The following is a 22,753-nucleotide window of genomic DNA, read 5'->3' on the forward strand; positions in this document are numbered from 1 at the left end:
CAATTAACTGCTGTAAAGCCCATTGAACAGCCCATTTGAAATCCATAACATTAACAATTAATGTCTACTAGGTGTATGGGCTGAATCGCAGTTAGCAGTTCGGCCCATACAGCTTTTCTCACAAGAGTGGGCTTTTGCAGTTTTAACCTTTTAAAACTAGGCTTTACAGGTGGGATGAATTAATCCTTGTAATTGAACATCAGGTTTGGAACAGCAAGTGTGATAAAAATGGACTGAAAAATATTTCCCTTCAAAACCTAGATTCGGTCCAAACAGTTTTGGTCCAATCTAGTCCGAAATGGTCCGAAACTGATTTTCAATTCAAGAATTAATTCATGAAAGATCTGAAATTAATAATCTTGATTTTAAGCAATCACAAATCAACTATGGACTGTTCGCACCACCTACAAAACAGAGGTTAATCACTAGGGTTGCAGTTCCACAAACTACAAATTGCAGAAAGCGATTTCCCCATCTGCTAATCTCCAGTGCCGCCTTCTTCTTCCTTCTTTAATCAAGAAAAAAAAATGATAGATATCCTATTTCTATTAATTAATTACATTCTTGATCAGATCCTATACATTCAGTCTAGAAAAAAAAATTATTCACAGACCGAATTGAATAGAATAAATGAATAAAAAGGAAAAAGGGTGCACAGACCATCTGCGCCAAATCTGCACTGCGATCTCCAGGTTTGAACAGTCCATTAAATCAAAAGAAATAAAGAATAGTTCTAAATAAATTTTGAATTTAACAAAAATTAATTTCAGATCAATCGCCCTTAACAAGAAACAATTTCTTGAGAAAAAGAAAACAATCTGCGCAAATCTTGGCAGAACATCTTCTGTCCATCTGCGCAGGTTCAGATCTGATTTTCTTTTGGTTCAAGATTCAAACCTGTGGCTCTGATACCACTAAGAGAATGGTAGGATCCAATCTAATGGATGCCATGAAGGTTGCGGAATGGGTGGGCAAATTTCAAAAATTTTCCTACCTTCTTCCAACTGGGAATCATATTCCCTAAATTTAGAATACAATATTCAAGGATCCTACTTGAACCATAATCGAGCCAGATCTGAACCAAAAGGAAAGGGAGAAATTATACCTGATCCAGAGAAGCAGTATCTTCAAAAGTTGGTGTTCACGCCCAAAGAAGACACAAAGATCTGCTCTTGCTAAAGATGACACAGCTGTATGTGGAACAGAACCAACAGAGTGCGTCCTATACACTGGATCCTTCGCAAGAATCCTCTAGAAACTTTGAGCACTGAATCTTTTTCAGTCTTTTCTGCAAGACTGATGTCAAGAATTGATTTCTTGATTTATTTCTTCTTCAAAGATTGAATCTTATCAGAAAGAGTGGGGCGGCTGGAGAAGATCTCCTGAGACGAAGATGGCTGAATTGCTTCTTTTCTCTCTAGAGTGTGTATGAGATCTAATCTCAGTTCGCAGGATGCTTTCTTGCTTGAACCCCTTGGTTCGAAATCTGATATTTTTCTCTTAGGATTTCTCCTATTTTCTTCTTGATTAAGAAACCTCCTAATTAGGAGTTATCCCAATCCAAATCAGTATTTGGATAGGGGATTATCTTAATCCTATCTGCAGATTAGGTTAGCTTACTCCTAATCTTATCAGGAGTTTACCATATTCAAATATGATTTGAATTTGGTCTCCTAGAGTGGATAAGGTTAAAGGCCCAATCCTTTTGCTAACATTAATCTCAGATCTGCCCCATAGATGGGTGATCATATCAGCCCAGCTCAAAATGGGCTTTTGGCCCATTAAATATTCAGTGCTTAACTAGTTTCCAATCTGCTGCCCAGTTGGGCCTCTTTGTATGGCGTGGGACCCAAGCATTGATCTATACACCAGCCACATGGGTTCGGCCCAACCTTTATTACAAGGCCCATCCAAATTCACTGAGCCCATCACATGGACCCTATGAGCCCAACACTTACATTATGTGGTCCCTTGGCCAAGTCATCTTATAAAACCCAGGGACTGTGGGCAGGTGCAAGATTAGCCCATCAGATACTATCCTAAATGGTCTTACACTTAACCTCTCAGCCCTTAATGATCATGCACTGCCCGACAAGAGAGCACCTCTCCCTCGGCTGCAAGGAACAGTGCCACACTCTCTACTCACATGGATCCCGAGAATTAAAACCATTTGCAAACACTTTGAAACCGTACATATATATATATATATATATATATATATATATATATATATCATATATAAATTTTGCAAAACAAAATTCCAACGACTGAAATCAACTGCCGGCAGTTTGGTTTCCATCAAAGAGAGTAAATTCCCGATCATTACCTTTGTCCGACAAAGGGGTTGATCCTATCACTATGATTACCCACTCAGATGAATTCTCAGACTGCCCCAACATGCCCAGGTTTTGACCCCTGCTAAGGATCTCACTGATTGGCATATCAAAGACAGCCCGATCCAACACCCAGTGAATTGTCATAATCGAGTCCAGGGGTTAGGTGTAACTTTCCAGTTTTGCCCATCTGTCTCCAAGGTCCAGGGCAATACTGGAAATCTGGTCCGGTTCAAGGATTCAAGTAATCCCATACTACATGTGCCTTTTGGTCTTACCCTGGTGGCTGAGACAGGCCATCCCAACACTTGGCGGCACACCAGTATCAGCCTTGGTAGAATAAATCTCCCCAGACTTATTCAATGGCTGTGAACATTTAAAACTAACACGAGTCTCTATAAGTGTCCAGTTTTAGGGTCTTACACAGAATTTTACCAAACAACATGAATCAAACATGCACTTTATTTATTTACACTAAATGTCAAAAGTACATCAAATCTGATTGAAGCTAAGGGCATACAAAACTGTCTAACATTGGCCCGCGTGTGCAAAGCTGCTAACCTCCCCCCAGTTTTTCTTAAATTTACAAATCTGCCCCTAGGTGTTCTTTAAAAGGAGGGCCAAACACTTCATTTGAGAGGAAGAAGGAGAATCGAGGGGAGTGCTCTGGGTGGGAGGCAAATTTCTTTGGCTTCACTCGTCACAGTGGTGATGAATGAATAATGGCAACTTCTTCTCCTAGTTCTTTCTTTTGTAGTTGATTGTTGCCTTTCTTTTCTTTTTTCCTCGTCAAGTCATTCCTCTTGTTCCGTGTTTTATCTTTGTATTACTTTTCTCTATTCTTCGATTATAGAGAATAGTAACTCGTAGCAGTGAGGTTTGTTTTGGTCGCCAATTGGAGTTCGCCGATTCACTATCATCTTCGTGTACCAATCAAATTCGGGCCAATATCCCACTCAGGTCAGTCCCCAGCATGGCTGAATCCTCTTGTTCTTTTTGTTTTCTGGGTTACTTCTCTGTAAGTTTTGGTATGAAATAATGGGTGTTGGGAGAGTCATCGGAACCGATATTAGATCTCGAATTGTTGTATATTTCTTTTTCCTTTTTTTTTGATTTATAGAGGATCTACTAGATATTAGATTTATGTTTTCTTTCATTTTCTCTATTAATGATTATGCTTCTCTGCATTCACAACTATGTGCAACTCATTTCACTTTATCCTTCATTACATCCTTTGCCTGATTTTTTTTTGGAATAAATGGTTGTAGGTTTTGGATCTTTTATTGATTTACTATGTTCATTGCATCCTTTGCCTGATCTTTTTGGAATAAATGATCATAGGTTTCGGATCTTTTATTGATTTGCTATGTGAAAGATTAATTTTTATAATTAAATAGTATTGAGTTCACAATCCAAATGGTCACAACCTCATAGTGTTTGTTTTTGTTGAAAGACTGATACAACCACAAACCAGCTATGAGAGTATTAGTTAGAAGTTTGATTGTTTTGAAATATTGGTTGTAACAAAAGGTGTTCAGGGCGTATTGTTCATTAAGACTTATTAATGCTATAGATCGGGGGAAACTGTTTATGTTAAGGCCCGATTATGAAACCTCTTCATTGACAAAAGAGAATATATATAAATTGTTTGAAAAAAAAGAAGATGATTAGAAAGATGAATATTTATAACATTTCAACAAGAAGGAAGAAGAGAGTTGGGGAGTTGTAATGCAAGACTACTAGGCAAATAAAATAGGGAGATTGACGGCTAGAGTCAACGCTATGTTAGGAGAAGATTCAACAACCTAGAGAGAGGGTTAGAGAGGAAGGAAAGGGAAAACAGATTATAGGGAGCACAACAGTCTCCCAAAAAAACAAAAGCAAATCATAAAAAGTAAAAATAAAATGAAAATTAGTAACAAAAATGGCATAAAAATAGAAAAGGAAAATAAAAATAAAATAGTGTTGATGTTAGACAGTTATGCCCTTAACTCCAATCAGATTGATGTATCTTTTGACATTTATTGTAAATGATTAAAGTACATAATTGATTCATGTGATTGTGGTGTGTTTTTGTGTAATACCCTTAAATTGGAAACTTACGAGACTTGTGTTAGTTTAGAATCTTCACAGCCATTGGATGGATCTGGGGAGATTTATCCTACAAAGGTTGACACTAATGTGCCACCAAGTTGGTTGGGGTGGCTTGTCTTAGTTGCTAGGGTGAGACTTGAGGTACATGTAGTGTGGGTTTTCTTGAAACCTTGAACCGGACAAAATTCTAGTATTGCCTTGGACCTTGGAGATAGATGGGCAAAACTGAAATGTTACACCTGACCCCTAGACTTGATTATGGTACTGCACTAGGTGTCAGATTGGACTGTCTTTGATATGCTAATCAGTGAGATCCTTAGAGGGGATCAAAACTTGGGTATGTTGGGGTAGTTTGAGAGTCCACTTGAGTAGGTGATCATAGTGATAGAATCAGCCCCTTTGTCGGGCAAAGTGAATGATTGGGTAATGCACTCTCTCTGATGGAAACCTAAACTGCCGATAGTTGATTTCAAACGTTGAAATTTGTTTTTGCAAATATATTTATATAGAGATATACATACATACATATATATATATATATATATATATATATATTATGGTTTCAAAATGTTTGCAAAATGTTTTAATTCCCGAGATCCATGTGAGTAGAGAGTGCAACACTATACCTTGCAGCCGAGGGAGGGGTCCTCTCTTGTCGGGCAGTGTTTGATCATTATGGTCTGAGAGGTTAAGTGGAAGACCAATGAGGATAATACCTGATGGGCTAATCTTGCATCTGCCCACAATTCTTGGGTTTTCATAAGGTGGCTGGATCCAAGAACCATTTAGTTTAAATGTTGGGCCCATTAAGAGCCCATGGTGATGAACTTAGGGGTTCACTGTAACATACAATGAATTTGGTCAGGCGTTGTAATAAAGTTTGGGTTGAACCCATGTGGCTGATGTGTAGATCAATGTTAGGGTCCCACGCTATACAAAGAGAGCCAATTGGGTAGCAGATTAAAGTGTAAGTGAGCAGATAACCTTAATGGTCCTAAGGCCCAATTCGAACTGGGCTTTACTTAGTTAATTAAAAGGGGGCGAATTCAGTTTTAAACTGATTAGGATTAGCTGAAGGATAAGATAAGTCTTATCCATTTAAGAGTCCAGATCCAAATATAAGATTTGGATTAGGAAACTCTCTCCTAATTAGATTAGGAGGCTAATCCAGAGAAGGCTATAAATAGGGGGTGAATTCTTTTGATTTTACACACAAAAGCAAATTGTAGAATTATGCCCCAGTTCAATCTCCACTTGTGGATCTGATAAAAAAGAGTTCTTGATATTGTTTCATGGTAGAAGAAACAATTTAAAGGTGTGCTCACCAGCCCTTGCTCGATTCTTGCTGAAGAACCATCCTATTGATCTTGCTTCACTACACAATGTGTCATCTTCAGTGGAAGCAGGTTTTGGTTTTCCCGAGCATTTGCAAAGGAAATATGATCCCTATTCAAACACGTATAATCTGGGATGGAGGGATCATCCCGATCTTAGTTATGGGAATCTATAGAACCACCAAATTTTCCCACAATATCATCCAACTTTCCAGCAATATTAGCCACACCTCCCTAGACAACAATCAGTCCAAACTTCTAATTCAAGTATGTCTTTAGAGGATATTATCAAATCTCTTGCCACTAACAATTTGCAATTTCAGTAGAGACAAGGGCTAGTATCCAATGCTTGGATAATCAGATGGCCCAGATGGTGACCACAATTAATCTGTTAGAGGCACAAAGTTCGGGGAAATTACCCTCTCGAACGGTTGTGAATCCAAAAGAAAATGTAAGTGCAATCATTTTGAGAAGTGATGAAGAGGTTGAAACTCCAGCAAGGGCAGCCCCTACATCATCGAATCAAGAAAGTGAGAAAGACATCATTCCCGATGATGATGAAGTACCTAAGCATAAGTTTCCGCCCCTTTCTGATTATAAACTGGTACCTCCTTTTCCTAATGCTTTAGAAGGTTCTAGAAAAGATGAGCAGTATAAAGATTTTTATGAGACTTTTTGTAGATGTGAGGCAAATATTCCCCTTTTTAATGCTCTTAAACAAGTAACTCATTATGCTAAATTCCTGAAAGAATTGTGTACACATAATAGGAAACAGAAACTGAAAGGATGTGAGAAGGTGAGAGTAGGGGAGAATGTTTCTGCAGTCATTAAAAAACTCCCTACAAAGTGCGAAGATCCAGGTATGTTCACTATCCCTTGCATGGTAGGTAACACTAGAATTGAGAAGGCCATGTTAGACTTAGGAGCTTCTATCAATGTCATGCCATATTCTATATATGCTTCTTTGAAACTTGGACCTTTAAATAAAACTGGTGTTGTGATTCAAATAGCTGATAGATCTAATGCCTATCCTAAGGGCATAGTTGAGGATGTTATTGTGAAAGTAAATGATTTGTTTTTTCTTGGTGATTTTTATGTGCTTGATATGGATACTGATGATCAAACCACTCCTATTTTGCTAGAAAGACCATTTTTAAAAATATCCAAGACTAAGATAGATGTTTATAGTGGTACACTCACCATGGAATTTGATAGTAAGATTGTTAAGTTTAATATTTATGATGCCATGAAATATCCTGCTCATAGTAATCCTATTTATTCTGTTGATGTGATTGACTCTTTAGCACAGGAAGTTTTTGAACTTGATGGGACAGATGGATTGGAGATTGCCATTAGTAAGCATCCTGAGAAAGAGGAGTTAACCTTGAATTCTAAATTGCAGGAAACTGTTGCAGCATTGAATGGTTCTCCAGAGTTAAAACGGTCAGGTAATGCTCCTTATATTATGTTGCCGGTCTCTGACAGGAGACCTTTACCCTCTGTATTGCAGGCCGATATTCCAGATTTGAACCCACCCATGATAAATGGAAGGGGAGAACAATGGAAGTTGCAACTACAAGAGTTAGAGGATCTAGTTTATGATGATTAAAAGTAGGGAAGTTTGTTTTTCTTTTTGTTTTTGCATTTATAGTTTAGTTATTTCCACCTTTTCTATGCATTTCACCTTACATTGGGGACAATGTAAGTTTTAAGTGTAGGGGGGAGTATAGGATTTGATTCAAGAATTTAGATAAGTAGTATTTATTTTATTTTATTTAAAAAAAACTCAACTCTCTTGAAATCAATTAAAGCAATATCCTGGGAAAATTCTTGTGAACCTAGTAATGAGGTGCAATTAAGGAATGGACGACTTATCTGAAGCCATTTCCTTTTGAGTTAGTCCTAAATTCAGGTTTTAGTAAATAGGGTAAATATTTTTACCATACAATTGAGATATCCTATTAGGATGGACTATAAAATGCACCTACTAGCCAGCAATGCAAAAGTAGGATGGAGCATAAAATGCACCTACTAAACCGGCAATTTGAAAGTAGAATGGAGCATAAAATGCACCTACTATTCAAGCAATTATAATAGTAGGATGGAGCTTAAAATTCACCTACTGGCCAAACAATCCTAAAAGTGAGATGGAGCATAAAATGCACTCACTTTCACCAAGAAGAGAAAAAAGAGAGTAAAGATCAAAATGTTTTCCCTAGTTTAATACATGGTTTGTAGTAGCAAAATCTGGATAGGTTGATAGATGAGTTGTTTATGACTTAGTTGTGTTGATTTAACGGTTTGCAATTGTTAACCTAGAATATTTGTGGAAAAAGGAGAAGGAAGATTGAGTTTAAAATTTGGTAGAATAGTTTGCTTAGTTTGCTTAAGTTCTATCTTGCCCGAGGACGGGCAAGGTCTAAGTGTGGGGGGATTTGATGAGAATGAAAATTATCATATTTTTATCCCTTCATATTCAATCTTTTATACTCATTTAGTGCCTAATTGAACTCACTATTTTTATATTTTGATTTAGGACACAAAAGGAGGCGTTAGGTGAAAAACAAGGCTAATCAGGTAATTTTGCATAGTTTTGGTGCCACATGGTAATTGCGGCATAACTCTCCCATCCAGACTCCAATGGAGATGATTCAAGATGAATTGGAAAGATAAGGAAACGCTCTACAAAGTTCATGTTTTTATTTTTGATAGATTCGGAATGAATCGAGGTCAAAATTGGGCCTGACCTCTCTGCAAATTCATAGAGAAGCCCGATTCTCAGAGAAGCCCGAGTTCGCTGGAGAAGACCAGTCCAATTCGACATGCAGTAGTAGGGCCCACTCACCACTCCTAATAGAATTCGGCTAAGAGTTTTAATTAGATCTAATTTTTATTGTAATCTTAATGAAAGAAAAGAATTAAAGTCCAACTTAGTTAATAGTTTCTATTTATAGATAAGGATAAGATTAGATCTGAATTAAGCCTTATCCCATTAGGAGATAAGACTTTCTATTTTTGAGAAGGAACTCCTAAGAGGAGTTGGAAACAGCCCCTCCCCCTAAGGCTATAAAAAGGGGGGCGGACTAGCAAGGAGGCACCACTCAACCTTGGGGACAAGAACTCAGCAAGCAAGGGAGAAAGAAAGCAGATTTGGAGCAGCCAAACCTCTCTTTTCTTCTTTTCTCTGTTCTCTGATTTTTCTTGAGTTTTCACCATGACCATGCATGGCTAAACTCTAATACTTGGTCGAAGGAAACAAAAGCCTCAGAACCCACCAAACTGTGAGATCTATTTTGATTTTTATTGTTTGATTTATGCTTTGAATATCGAATGTTCTTCTATGATTCTTGTTCATGATTGTTTCGTCTGATTAATAGGAGTCCTACTAGTTTATTATTCGTTACAATCTACTGCTAGATTAGATATCAAATCCGAATTGTTTGCTCCCTCTAATATGCCAAGCAACTAGGGTTTAATGATTTGCTGCGTCAAAAATCGTTAGATCTTAGAAACCACACTCGACTAAATTAAATGCAACCACTAGTGCTTGTGTTGTTTAGCTTCATCAATCTCAAATGCTTAAGGCTATTGCTGGATTAAATCTTTAACACTTGTGTAGGGGTTGTTTAGTAGTAAGGGTTAAGAGGATCGCTTGTTTTCTGATTAACTATGGTAGGGAGATACAGGAAACCAATTCCTACGATGAATATTCAAAGTCTGAATTGATTTATTTTTGCTTCGATGAGCAGTAGTGAAATTCTGATGGTGGATGTTATCCTAGACCAAGACTCGTTCTTTTGATTAGTCTCAGCACTCTGAATCACCTTGTTTCCCATTTAAATTTCATTCTTTTTAATTCTGATTTTCTTTTTTACTTTTAATTATGGTTTTCGTCGCTTAACCCCCCCTCCACGTTTGTTCACGCAGCACATAATTTAGGTTAGATATTCTCTGTGGGAATGATCCTTACTCGCACTACTGCATTTATTTTTAGGAGTATAGGTTTTATTTTTGGGTGCCTATGACAGCACATCAAATTTTGGCACCGTTGCAGGGGAGTTTTTCTAATCAGTTTTTGTGCTTTTCTTGATCATTGTTTAGTTTCTTGAAACTTTTTAGCGTAGAGTATTTTCTCTCTTGATTTATTCATTCATTCTAGATTTTTTTTTCTTATTTTTATGGTATGTCTTTCATGGTTTATTTCCTTGATTTATGCCTGTAACTCGATTGTCTAAGAAAGGTGATTTGTAGTTCGATCCAGAAATAGAAGGGACTTTGTGCAGGTAAAGGAGGGAAACTTGGAGTCATTCTGAAGAGAACGATCAAGATCTTGATTCCTTATCTCTTAATGGTTCTGATTTAAGAGAATAGGACATCATGGCTGGAAACCGAACTTTGAAAGAGTTCACTACACCTGATTTGAATCAACAACCCTTATGCATAACTTTTCCTGCTTTAGATGCTGATGCTAATTTTGAATTGAAATCTGGACTGATAAATCTCTTGCCCCCTTTTCACGGTCTTGCAGGTGAGGACCTCACAAGCATCTGAAGGAGCTGCATGTGGTATGCACGAGTATGAAACCCACGGGGGTGACTGAAGAACAAATCAAATTGAGAGCCTTTCCGTTTTCTCTAAAGGATTCGACTAAGGATTGGCTCTATTATCTACCCTCCGGGAATGTTACCACATGGAATGAGATGAAGAGGCTATTCTTAAAGAAGTACTTCCCAGCTTCAAGGGTGGCCAACATCAGAAAGGAAATCTGTAGTGTAAGGCATTACAATGGGGAGTCCCTACATGAATACTAGAAACGTTTTAAGAAATTATGTGAAAGCTGCCCCCATCATGAAATCAGCGAGCAGCTACTGATCCAGTATTTCTATGAGGGTCTTCAACACACTGATAGGAGCATGATTGGTGCTGCTGGTGGAGGAGCTTTAATGGATAAAACTCCTGAGGCTGCAAGAAACCTAATTGAAAATATGGTGGCCAACTCTCAACAGTTCGGCTATAGGCTGACCCTCCTTCAAAGCATGCTAATGAGGTAAATATCTCTTCCTTGGAACAACAAATTGCAAGTCTGACTGCTTTTTTTCGTCAAATGGCTATAGGTAACATGCAAACGGTAAAGGCTTGTGGGATATATTCGGTAGTAGGGCATCCAACTGATATGTGCCCAACTCTTCAAGAGGAGCCCGTTGAGCAAGTAAATGTAGCAGGTGGTTTTCTAGGGCAACTGCAAAGGAAATATGATCCCTATTCAAACACATATAATCCAAAATGGAGGGATCATCCCGATATCAGCTATGGGAATCCACAGATCCACCAAAGTTTCCCGCAATATCATCCAACTTTCTGGCAATATCAGCTGCACCTCCCTAGACAACAACCAACCTAAACTTCTAATTCAGGTATGTCTTTAGAGGATATTATCAAATCTCTTGCCACTAACACATTGCAATTTCAGCAGGAGACAAGGGCCAGTATCCAATGTTTGGACAATCAGATGGGCTTGATGGCGACCGCAATTAATCGGTTAGAGGTGCAAAGTTTGGGGGAAATTACCTCTCGAATGGTTGTGAATCCAAAAGGAAATGTAAGTGCAATCATTTTGAGAAGTGATGAAGAGGTTGAAACTCCAACAAGGGCAGCCCTACATTGTCGAATCAAGAAAAGGAGAAAGACATCATTCCCAATGATGATGAAGTACCTAAGCGTAAGTTTTCGCCCCTTTCTGATTATAAATCGGTACCTCCTTTTCCTAATGCTTTAGCATGTTCTAGAAAAGATGAGCAGTATAAAGATTTTTATAAGACTTTTTGTAGATGCGAGGCAAATATTCCCCTTTTTAATGTTCTTAAATAAGTACCTCATTATGCTAAATTCCTGAAAGAATTGTGTACACATAAAAGGAAGCATAAACTGAAAGGATGTGAGAAGGTGAGAGCAGGGGAGAATGTTTTTGCTGTCATTAAAAACTTCCTACAAAGTGCGAAGATCCAGGTATTTTCACTATCCCTTGCATGATAGGTAACACTAGAATTGAGAAGGCCATGTTAGACTTAGGAGCTTCTATCAATGTCTTGCCATATTCTATATATGCTTCTTTGAAACTTGGACCTTTAAATAAAACTGGTGTTGTGATTCAATTAGCTGAAAGATCTAATGCCTATCACAAGTGTGTAGTTGAGGATGTGAAGGGATGAGAGATCCATCGTATGGACACCCGAATCTTGCAGAATAGAATGGGCGAATTTCAAAATATTTCTCTTCTACCCATTAGGAATCGTATTCCCTATTTTAGAAAAATCATATTTTTCAAGGATCAATCTTGAACCAAGAACCAAACCAGATCTGAACAAAAGTAGTAGGAGAGGGATATACCTGATATGGTGAAATAGTATCTCCCAATGGAGGTGTTCACGCCCAATGAAGGAACCAAACACTGCTTCCACTGAAGATGGCGCAGTGTAGGACGGAGCAGAATTAACAGCGTTCTTCAAAAGAACCAGATCCTTCAGAAGAATTAGTTGGACGGCACGTGAGCACTACTTACAATCAGCCCTTTTACAAAGGACTGATATCAAGATCCAATCTTGATCACTCCCACTGAGAATAGGAGATCGAACTGGAAGATATGGCAGCGGCAGGAAGGAGATGGCAAGAAAGAATTTTCGCAGAGGTGCTGAATTCTTTCTTCTGTGATTTCAGCTCTGAAGAGAATGTGAATATGAATATCTTTTAAAGGCTGCCGCCCCCTCCTCCTTTTATAAGCTTAGAGGGATCAGATCCTAATCCCATTAGGAGTTATTGAACCAAATCATATTTGGATCAGAATTCCCTTTTAAGAGATAAGGGTAAACCCTTATCTTATCTGCAGATTAGATCACCCCTCTCCTAATCCTATTAGGAGGTTTCCAGATTTGAATCTATATTCAGATTTAGACTCTCTGAGTGGATAGGGTAAGACTCTATACTATCTGCCAATCTAATCTCAGATTCTCCGCATCCTTAACTGATTAAATCAGCCCAATTCGAAATGGGCTTTAGGCCCATTAATAGTATGTGCTCACTTAGCCTTCTAAACTGCTACCCAGTTGGACTTCCTTGTATGGTGTGGGACCCAAACATTGATCTATACATCAGCCACATGGGTTCAGCCCAGCCTTTGTTACAAGCCTGACCGAATACACTGTTATGGATAGTGCACTCCCTAAAACCCATCACATGGGCTCTATGGGCCCAAACAATTACCCTAAGTGGTCCTTGGGCCAAGCCACCTTTTAACACCCAAGGATTGTGGGAAGATGCAAGATTAACCCATCAGGTATTACCCTCAATGGTTTTACACTTAACCTCTCAGCCCATAATGATCAAACACTGCCTGACAAGAGAAGACCTCTCCCTTGGCTGCAAGGAACAGTGTTGCACCCTCTGCTCACATCGAGTCTAGGGGTCAAGTGTAACTTTCCAATTTTGCCCATCAATTTCCATGGTCTAGGAAAATACTAAAAATCTGGTCTGGTTCAAAGATAAAATTAATCCTATACCACATGTGCCTAGGGTCTCACCCTAGTGGCTGAGACAGGCCACCCCAAAATTTGGTAACACACCAGTGTCAGCCTTGGCAAGATAAATCTCCCTAGACTTAGCCAATTGCTGTGAACATTCTAAACTAACATGAGACTCATAAGTGTCCAGTTTAAGGGTATTACACAGAAACACACCACAAAAACATGAATCAAATATGTACTTTATTCATTTACAATAAATTCATAACGTACATAATTCTAATTGGAGCTAAGGGCATACAACTATCTGTGTCAGTGGCTTAGCTGTCTAGAATAATGTAGATCATTCTGTGTTAGACAGTTGTATGCCATTAGCTCTAATTAGAATGATGTACATTATGAATTTATTGTAAATGAATCAAGTACATATTTGATTCATGTTCCTGTGGTGTGTTTCTGTGTAATACCCTTAAATTGGACACTTATGAGCGTGTTAGTTTAGAATGTTCACAACCATTGGATAAGTCTGGGGAGATTTATCCTGCCAAGTCTGACATTGGTGTGCTGCCAAATGTTGGGGTGGCCTGTCTCAGCCGCCAGGGTGAGACCTAAGGCACAAGTACCGTAGGATTATTTGAATCTTTGAACCGGACTAGATTTCCAGTATTGCCCTGGACCTTGGAGATTGATGGGCAAAACTGGAAAGTTACACCTGACCCCTAGACTCAATTTTGATACTGCACTAGGTATCGGATTGGGCTGTCTTTGATATGCTAATCAGTGAGATCCTTAGCGGGGGTCAAAACCTGGTTATGTTGGGACAGTCTGAGAATTCATCTAAGTGGGTGATCATAGTGACAGGATCAACCCCTTTGTCGGACAAAGGTAATGATCGGGGATGCACTCTCTCTAATGGAAACCAAGACTGCCGACAACCGATTTCAATTGTTGAGATTTATTTTGCAAAATATATTTTATATGAGATATAAAAGTATATATATTACAGTTTCTAAACGTTTGCAAAAGGTTTTAATTCCCAGGATCCATGTGAGCAGATTGTGCAACACTGTTCCTTGCAGCCGAGGGAGAGGTCCTCTCTTGTTGGGCAGTGTTTGATCATTATGTGCTGAGAGGTTAAGTGTAAGACCATTGAGGGTAATATCTGATGGGCTAATCTTGCATCTACCTACAGTCCCTGGGTGTTACAAGGTGGCTTGGCCCAGGGACCACTTAGGGTAAGTGTTGGGCCCTTAGAGCCCATGTGATGGGTTTCAGGGGGTGCACTATCCATAACAGTGTATTCGGCCAGGCCTTGTAACAAAGGCTGGGCTGAACCCATGTGGCTGATGTGTAGATCAATGTTTGGGTCCCACGCCATACAGGGAAGCCCAATTGGGTAGCAGTTTGGAAGGCTAAGTGAGCACATAACCTTAATGGGCCTAAAGCCCATTTCGAACTGGGCTGATTTGCTCAGTAAAATGAGTGGCGAATTCTGAGATTAGATTAGCAGATAGGATTGGGTCTTGACCCTATCCACTCAGAGAGTCTAGATCTGAATGTGATTCAGATATGAAAACCTCCTAATAGGATTAGGAGGGAGCTGATCTAATCTGCAGATAAGATAAGGGTTTACCCTTATCACTTAAAGGGAATTATGATGCAAATATAATTTGGATCAACAACTCCTAATGGGATTAGGAGCTGATCCCTTTAAGCTTATAAAAGGAGGAGGGGGCAGCATCCTTTAGAAGAAATTCATATTCACATCCTCTTCAGAGCTGATATCATAGAAGAGAGAATTCAACATCACTGCGCTAAATCTCTCTCGCCGCCTCCTTCCTATTGCCGCCATATCTGCCAGTTCGATCTCCTGTTATTAGTAGAAGTGATCAAGATTAGATTTTGATATCAGTCCTTTGTGAAAGGGCTGATTGGAAGTAGTGCTCACGTGTCGTTCAACTAATTCTTAAGAAGGATCTGGTTCTTGTGAAGAATGCTACTAATTCTGCTCCATCCTGCACTTCGCCATATTCAGTGGGAGCAGTTTTTGGTTCCTTCCTTGGGCATGAACACACTCCATGGGGAGATACTATTTCTTTGTATCAGGTATATCCCCCTCCTATTGCTTTTGTTCAGGTCTGGTTCAGTTCTTGGTTCAAGATTGATCCTTGAAAAATATGATTTTTCTAAAATCGGGAATATGATTCCCAGTAGGATAGAGAATTTTTTTTGAAATTTGCCCAGTCTATTCCACAAGATTTGGGTGTCCATACGATGGATATCTCATCCCTTCAGTGGTATTAGAGCTACAGGTTCTAATCATGAACCAAAAGATTAGATCTGAACCTGTGCAATTCGGTAGAAGCTGTTCTATTCGGGTATTGCGCAGTTTGCTATTTTATTTCAAGAAAATGTTTCTTGTTGAGGGCGATTCATCTGAAATTAAATTTTATTAAATCTGAAATTTATTTAGAATTTTTCTTTATTTATTTCTTGATTTAATGCACTATTCGTACATGGAGATCGAAGTGCAGCCTTGGTGCAGATTGTCTGCGCATTCTTTCTTTGTAGTTTCTATTCAATTCGGTCTGTAAAATACTTTTTTTTTATTTTTCTAGATTGAATGTATAGGATTCAATCAAGGATGTAATTAATTAATAGAAATAGGATTTCTATGTTTTTATTTTCTTGATTGGAGAAGGCGGCAATGTTGGAGATTTGCAGATGGAGGGATCACATTCTGCGTTTTGCAGTTTATGAAACTGCAACCTTAGTGACTAATCTCTGTTTTGCAGGTGGTGCGAATAGTCCATGTCTGATTTATGATTGTCTAAAATCAGAAAAATTAATTTCAGATCTTTCCTGAATTAATTCTTGAATTGAAAATCAGTTTCAGACCATCTCGGACCAGATTGGACGAAATCCGTTTGGACCGAATCTAGGGTTCGAAAGGGGACTGTTTTAAGTCCAGATTTCTCACACTTTTAGGCCCAAATTTGATGTTCAATTGCAGGGATTAATTTGGCCCAACCTGTAAAGCCAATTTTAAAGAGTTAAAACTGCAAAAGCCCACTTTTGTGAGAAAAGCTATATGGGCCGAATTGCTAACTGCTATTCAGCGCATATACCTAGATGATATTAATTGTTAATATTGTGTTTTTGTTGGGATGATTAATGGGCTTTACAGTAGTTAATTGATTGAATCAATTCTTCCATATCATGTGATGTGTGGATGTTTGATATGCTGCGTCCATGGGCCATAAAAACTTGGCCCATGATGATTTGTTAGTGGCTCTTGCGCACACAATGGCTGAATGCACATCATTGCCATGGTGTCCCCTAAGGTCATTGGATGACCCCTTCCTTGCATGGTGGGCCCCACAACCCTGAAAAGGGACGTGTGTGGAAACCCTAGCCGAATTAGGCCATCATAAATTTGACTTTATGAAAGTCAGTGGGAGCCACTTTGATTTGACCTAAATCAAACTAGGGCATAATTTTTTCGTTCCCTCCAGCAAATATGAGTGCATGTGATAGGAAGATTCACATGATGAACTCTCTAAAGGCCTTCCATCATTAGCATGAGGATGGGTCCTTTAGTAATGAGGAAACGCACTAGAAAATGGGCTATCCATTTGCTATTGGGCTTGTCTGAGTGTTTCATAAGATGATAGGGGCGTCATAGACCGATGTGGGAGGGGCTTCACCAGAAAATGGAAACTCTCTCATGGTACCTTGGTGTTCACGAATATGATGGGTGAGCACTCATTGGACAGAAAGGTTTATATGAAAACGGCTCTGAACCTTGTCTAACAGAGGCCAAAGGGAAAACTCATATGATGAGTGGATATGATCCTTCACAGAAAGGTGGTGGGGTTTTGCAGCTGAAACAGTTGGCTCCATGCACCCTATGTGGTTTCCCACATTTCCAGAGACAAGTCGTTGTCTCCATCACTAAGATGGGAAAGAAATCTCAGAGATGAACAAATGGAAATGAAACATAGATTAAAAGCCATATCTATGTAATGAACATGAATCAAATTAGGTTGTGGACTAATGTTTGATGTTTTACCAGAAAATGGCAAACGAACAATTTGCAAAGCTTCTTGACGATAACAAGTTTAAGGGCCCAAACTATGCCGATTGGTACCGTATCCTCATGCTGGTCTTAACATCTGAAAAATTGGATAAGGTGGTCAAAAATCCTGCCCCGGAGTGTCTGAGTGATAGGGCTTCTGAGGCCAGAAGGAGGGAATTCCAAGATTGGGAGGACAAAAACTCCCTAGCCCGCTGCTTTGTCATTGCCTCCCTAGACAATCTGATACAGAGGCAATTCAATCAGATTGAACTAGCCAAGGACATATTGGATAGTTTAAAGACAATGTACGAAGAGCAGAATTGTTCTAATCGACAGAAGGTCTTGAAACAGTTCATGATCGCTCAAATGTCCAAGGGGCAATAGGTTCACCACCATTGTCTTCAGATGATGGGTTATATCAACGAGCTTGAAGCCCTTGGATCTGGGCTAGATCTTGGCATGCAAGTGGATGCCATCCTTAACTCTTTGCCTCCTTCCTTCAATCCATTCATAATGAATTACAATATGAACAAGCTGAATGTCAGTGCCCAGGAACTCAACAACATGTTGCAGAGGGCCGAGGATTTGATTAAGAAGGATGAGCCTATGGCTATGCTTGCTGAAGCTAGCAAATTGGGCAAGAAAAAGAGGAAGGTAAAGAAGCCTCTGAAGAAAGTTGCCAAACCCAAGAAGTAGAAGAAAGACAGGGCATCGAATGCGTGTCACTTTTGCAAGCAAACCGGCCACTAAAAGAGGAATCGTCCTCAATACCTAGAATCCAAGAAAGGTAATTTCAAATCTTGTGTCATAGAAACCAATTTATTGGTGGCTTCTGCATCCTGGTGTATTGACTTTGGGGCTTCAACTCATGCTTGTAACTCACTATAGGGGTTCAAGGTAAGTAGAAGGCTGAATGAAGGTGAAGTGACACTCTACTTAGGGACTTCTACAAGTGTTACAGCTACGGCGATAGGAACCGTAGAGTTACTTTTTAGAGAATGATCCATTGTACTTAAAGATTGTCTTTTTGTGCAAAATTTAAGAAGAAATTTGATTTCTATCTCTAAACTATGTGTGGATGGATATTCTGTCTTTTTCAGTAATACGATTACTATTAAAAGAAACAACAGATTCATCGCATATGGGGAACTAGAAAATGGTCTCTATGTTCTACATTCTTCTCTAGAAACTAACATAGCCGAAACTACGTCGATTGATATCCCCATGAAAAGAGTATGTGATACAGTTAATCCCACGTGCCTGTGGCATTACCAACTTGGCCATATCGGTATTGACCGAATCACAAGACTAGTAAAGGATGGTCTTTTGGATTTTCTAACTATAGAAGATCTTCCCACTTGTGAGCCTTGCCTTCAGGGTAAGATGACAAAGAGGCCATTTAATAGTAAGCTTGAAAGATGTACAAGCACACTTGACCTTATACATACTGATGTATGTGGTCCCCTGATTGTTAGAACCTGTAAAGAGCATGTGTACTTTATTAAATTTACTGATGGTTATTCTCGGTATGGTTACATGTACCTAATGAGACATAAGTTTGAATCATTTGAAAAGTTCAAAGAGTTCAGACAAGAGGTTGAGAAACAGTTAGGGAGAGAAATTAAGACCCTTCGATTGGATCGAGGTGGCGAGTATCTCTCTAATGAATTCAGGGACTACTTGAAGGTCAACATGATAGTATTGCAGTTGGATCTTCCTGCTACACCACAACTTAACGGTGTTTCAGAGAGAAGGAATAGAACCTTATTGGATATGGTCTGGTCACTTCTCATCCATTCAGAGTTACCCACATCCTTTTCGGGATATGCATTGGAGACTGTGATATACGTGCTGAACTGGATTTCAACCAAATCAGTTCCGAAGACTCCTTATGAGCTTTGGACAGGAAAGAAACCAAGTGTACGACACTTGAAGATTTGGGGTTGTCCGACACACATTAAAAGAATGAGTTCAGACAAATTGGAATCCAAGACCAGTCGTTGCCTATTTGTAGGCTACCCAAAAGGCTCTGTGGGTTACCTATTTTATGACCCTAGTGAGCAGAAGGTGTTCTACAGTCAAAATGCACAATTCTTGGAAAATGATTACATCTTGAACAATCATCGTCAGAAAATTGTTCTTGATGAGGAGAGCTCGGATGTAGTGGGAGGTGTCCCATAAGTTCCAGGTAGTGACTAGCCTAGAAGATCTACCCGGGTATCCAGGCCACTAGTCTGTTTTGGTTATGACCAGGAGAGTTACCTGGTGGAAGCCTTGACTAGTGAGGAGGATCCCATGACTTATGCGGAAGCTATGTTGGACATAAACTCCCTTAAGTGGGTAGATGCCATGAGAGCTGAGATGGACTCAGTGGAGACCAATGGAGTCTGGACTCTTGTAGATCCGCCCCCCAGGGTAAAAGCAATTGGTTGCAAATGGATCTATAAGAGGAAGAAGGGCCCCGATGGCAGGGTTGAGACCTACAAAGCTCGTCTGGGGGCGAAAGGGTACACTCAGAAAGAGGGCATCGATTATGAGGAAACCTTTTTGCCTATGGCCATGCTTAAATCCATTAGGATCCTGCTAGCTGTAGCAGCATACCATGATTATGAGATTTGGCAAATGGATGTCAAAGTTGCGTTCCTGAATGGAGATCTTATTGAAGACATCTATATGCAGCAGTCGCAAGGCTTCATAGCTGTGGATCAAGAACACATGGTATGTAAGTTAAATAGATCCATATATGGACTTAAGCAAGCTTTTAGGAGTTGGAACATCCGGTTTGACTCGATTGTCAAAACGTTTGACTTTATGTAGAATCCAGATGAGCCCTATGTTTACAGGAAGACCAGTGGGGACAAGGTTACATTCTTAGTTCTGTATGTATATGACGTTCTACTCATTGGGAATGATGTAGGAATGTTGACTACGGTGAAAATGTGACTTTCACAGCTATTCTCCATGAAAGATCTTGGAGAAGCTTCCTATATACTGGGTCTTCGACTCAATAGAGATAGATCAAAGCGGATATTTGGATTATCCCAAGCTGCTTACATTGACAAAATTGTCAAAATGTACAACATGGAGAACTCAAAGAAAGATAACGATCCTTTTAGGCACGGAGTCACTCTCTCCAAGAAGATGTCTCACAAGACTTCTGAGGAGATTGAGGGCATGAAAGATGCTCCCTATACCTCAGTCGTAGGGAGTATCATGTATGCCATGCTATGTAGTCACCCTGAAATTGCTCAGGCGGTGAGTGTCGTAAGAAGGTTCTAGGCCAACCCAAGACAGGAAGCATTGGACTGCTGTGAAGAACATAATCAAATACCTTCGAAGGACAAAAGAGTTTTGTTTGGTATTCAATGGTAGTTCACTACAAATTATGGGGTATACTAATATCAATTTCCAGTCGGATCTAGATGATAGAAAGTATACATCTGGGTATGTTTTCATGATAGTATCGTGTGCTGTTTGCTGAAAAAGCAGCAAGTAGGGGTCCATGGTAGACTCCACAACCAAGGCTGAATACATTGCCGCAAGCGAAGCTGCCAAGGAAGCCATGTGGATGAAGAAGTTTGTCCAATAATTGGAAGTAGTTCCATTTAGCACATCACCCATCCCATTGTTGTATGACAAAAATGGAGCGATTGCTCAGCTAAGGAGCCATGAGCCCACTCAATGTCAAAGCACATCGAGAGGAAGTATCATGTATTGCAGGAGATTGTTGGTAGAGGGGACATCTTGATTCAGAAGGTAGCGTCAGCGGAGAATGTAGTAGACCCATTGGCTAGGCCACTGAACATAAAGTGTTTGAGAAAGACGTGGAAAGTATGGGAGTCCGGCTTGTACCGGATTGGACTTAAGTGCAAGTGGGAGCTGTTAGATAGTTGTATGCCCTTAGCTCCAATCAGAATGATGTACATTATGAATTTATTGTAAATAAATAAAGTACATATTTGATTCATGTTCCTGTGGTGTGTTTCTGTGTAATACCCTTATGGACACTTATGAGACTCGTGTTAGTTTAGAATGTTCACAGCCGTTGGATAAGTCTGGGGAGATTTATCCTACCAAGGCTGACATTGGTGTGCTGCCAAATGTTGGGGTGGCCTATCTCAGCCGCCAGGGTGAGACCCAAGGCACAAGTAGTGTAGGATTAATTGAATCTTTGAACTGGACCAGATTTCCAGTATTGCCCTGGACCTTGGAAATTGATGGACAAAACTGGAAAGTTACACCTGACCCCTAGACTCTATTATGATACTGCACTAGGTGTCGGATTGGGCTGTCTTTGATATGCCAATCTGTGAGATCCTTAGTGGGGGTGAAAACCTGGGTATGTTGGGATAGTTTGAGAATTCATTTGAGTGGGTGATCATGATGATAGGATCATCCCCTTTGTCGGACAAAGGTAATGATCGGGGATGCACTCTCTCTGATGGAAACCAAGACTTAATTGTTGAGATTTGTTTTGCAAAATATACTTTATATGAGATATAAAAGTATATATATTACAGTTTCTAAATGTTTGCAAAAGGTTTTAATTCTCGGGATCCATGTGAGCAGATTGTGCAACACTATTCCTTGCAGTTGAGGGAGAGGTCCTCTCATGTCGGACAGTATTTGATCATTATGGGCTGAGAGGTTAAGTGTAAGACCATTGAGAGTAATACCTGATGGGCTAATCTTGCATCTACCCTCAGTCCCTGGCTATTACAAGGTGGCTTGGCCCATGTACCACTTAGGGTAAGTGTTGGGCCCATAGAGCCCATGTGATGGGTTTCAGGGGGTGCACTGTCCAAAATAGTGTATTTGGCCAGGCCTTGTAACAAAGGTTGGGCTGAACCCATGTGGCTGATGTGTAGATCAATGTTTGGGTCCCCCACCATACAAGGAACCCCAACTAGGCAGCAGTTTGGAAGGCTAAGTGAGCACATAACCTTAATGGGCCTAAAGCCCATTTCGAACTGGGCTGATTTGATCAGTTAAATGAGGGGCGAATTCTGAGATTAGATTAGCATATCGGATTGGGTATTGATCCTATCCACTCAAAGAGTCCAGATCTGAATGTGATTCAGATTTGGAAACCTCCTAATAGGATGAGGAAGGGGCTGATCTAATCTGTAGAGAAGATAAGGGTTTACCCTTATCACTTAAAGGGAATTATGATCCAAATATGATTTGGATTATCAACTCCCAATGGGATTAGGAGCTAATCCCTTTAAGCTTATAAAAGGAGGAGGGGGCGGCAGCCTTTAGAAGAAATTCATATTCACATCCTCTTCAGAGCTAATATCACAGAAGAGAAAATTCAGCATCACTATGCTAAATCTTTCTCGCCGCATCCTTCCTGTTGCCGCCATATCTACCAATTCGATCACCTGTTGCCAGTAGGAG

The 22,753-nt window shown here is 39.7% G+C and overlaps 1 protein-coding gene and 1 non-coding gene across 2 annotated transcripts; one reads left to right on the forward strand and one right to left on the reverse strand.

The window, feature by feature from the left end:
- Positions 1-6,122: 6,122 nt before the first annotated feature.
- On the forward strand, positions 6,123-7,370 carry LOC148860915 (uncharacterized). The gene has a single exon (XM_088984986.1). It carries the CDS (start codon positions 6,123-6,125, stop codon positions 7,368-7,370), a length of 1,248 nt encoding a protein of 415 aa, XP_088841112.1.
- A 3,139-nt stretch (positions 7,371-10,509) lies between these two features.
- Positions 10,510-10,616, reverse strand: LOC148860916 (small nucleolar RNA R71). The gene has a single exon (XR_016095253.1). It is a non-coding gene; the product is annotated as a small nucleolar RNA R71 (small nucleolar RNA).
- Between the last annotated feature and the right edge of the window lie 12,137 nt (positions 10,617-22,753).

Source organism: Nelumbo lutea, chromosome 4 (genome assembly GCF_056320005.1).
Source record: "Nelumbo lutea isolate HS-2025 chromosome 4, American lotus-T2T, whole genome shotgun sequence".
Classification (NCBI taxonomy): Eukaryota; Viridiplantae; Streptophyta; class Magnoliopsida; order Proteales; family Nelumbonaceae; genus Nelumbo; species Nelumbo lutea.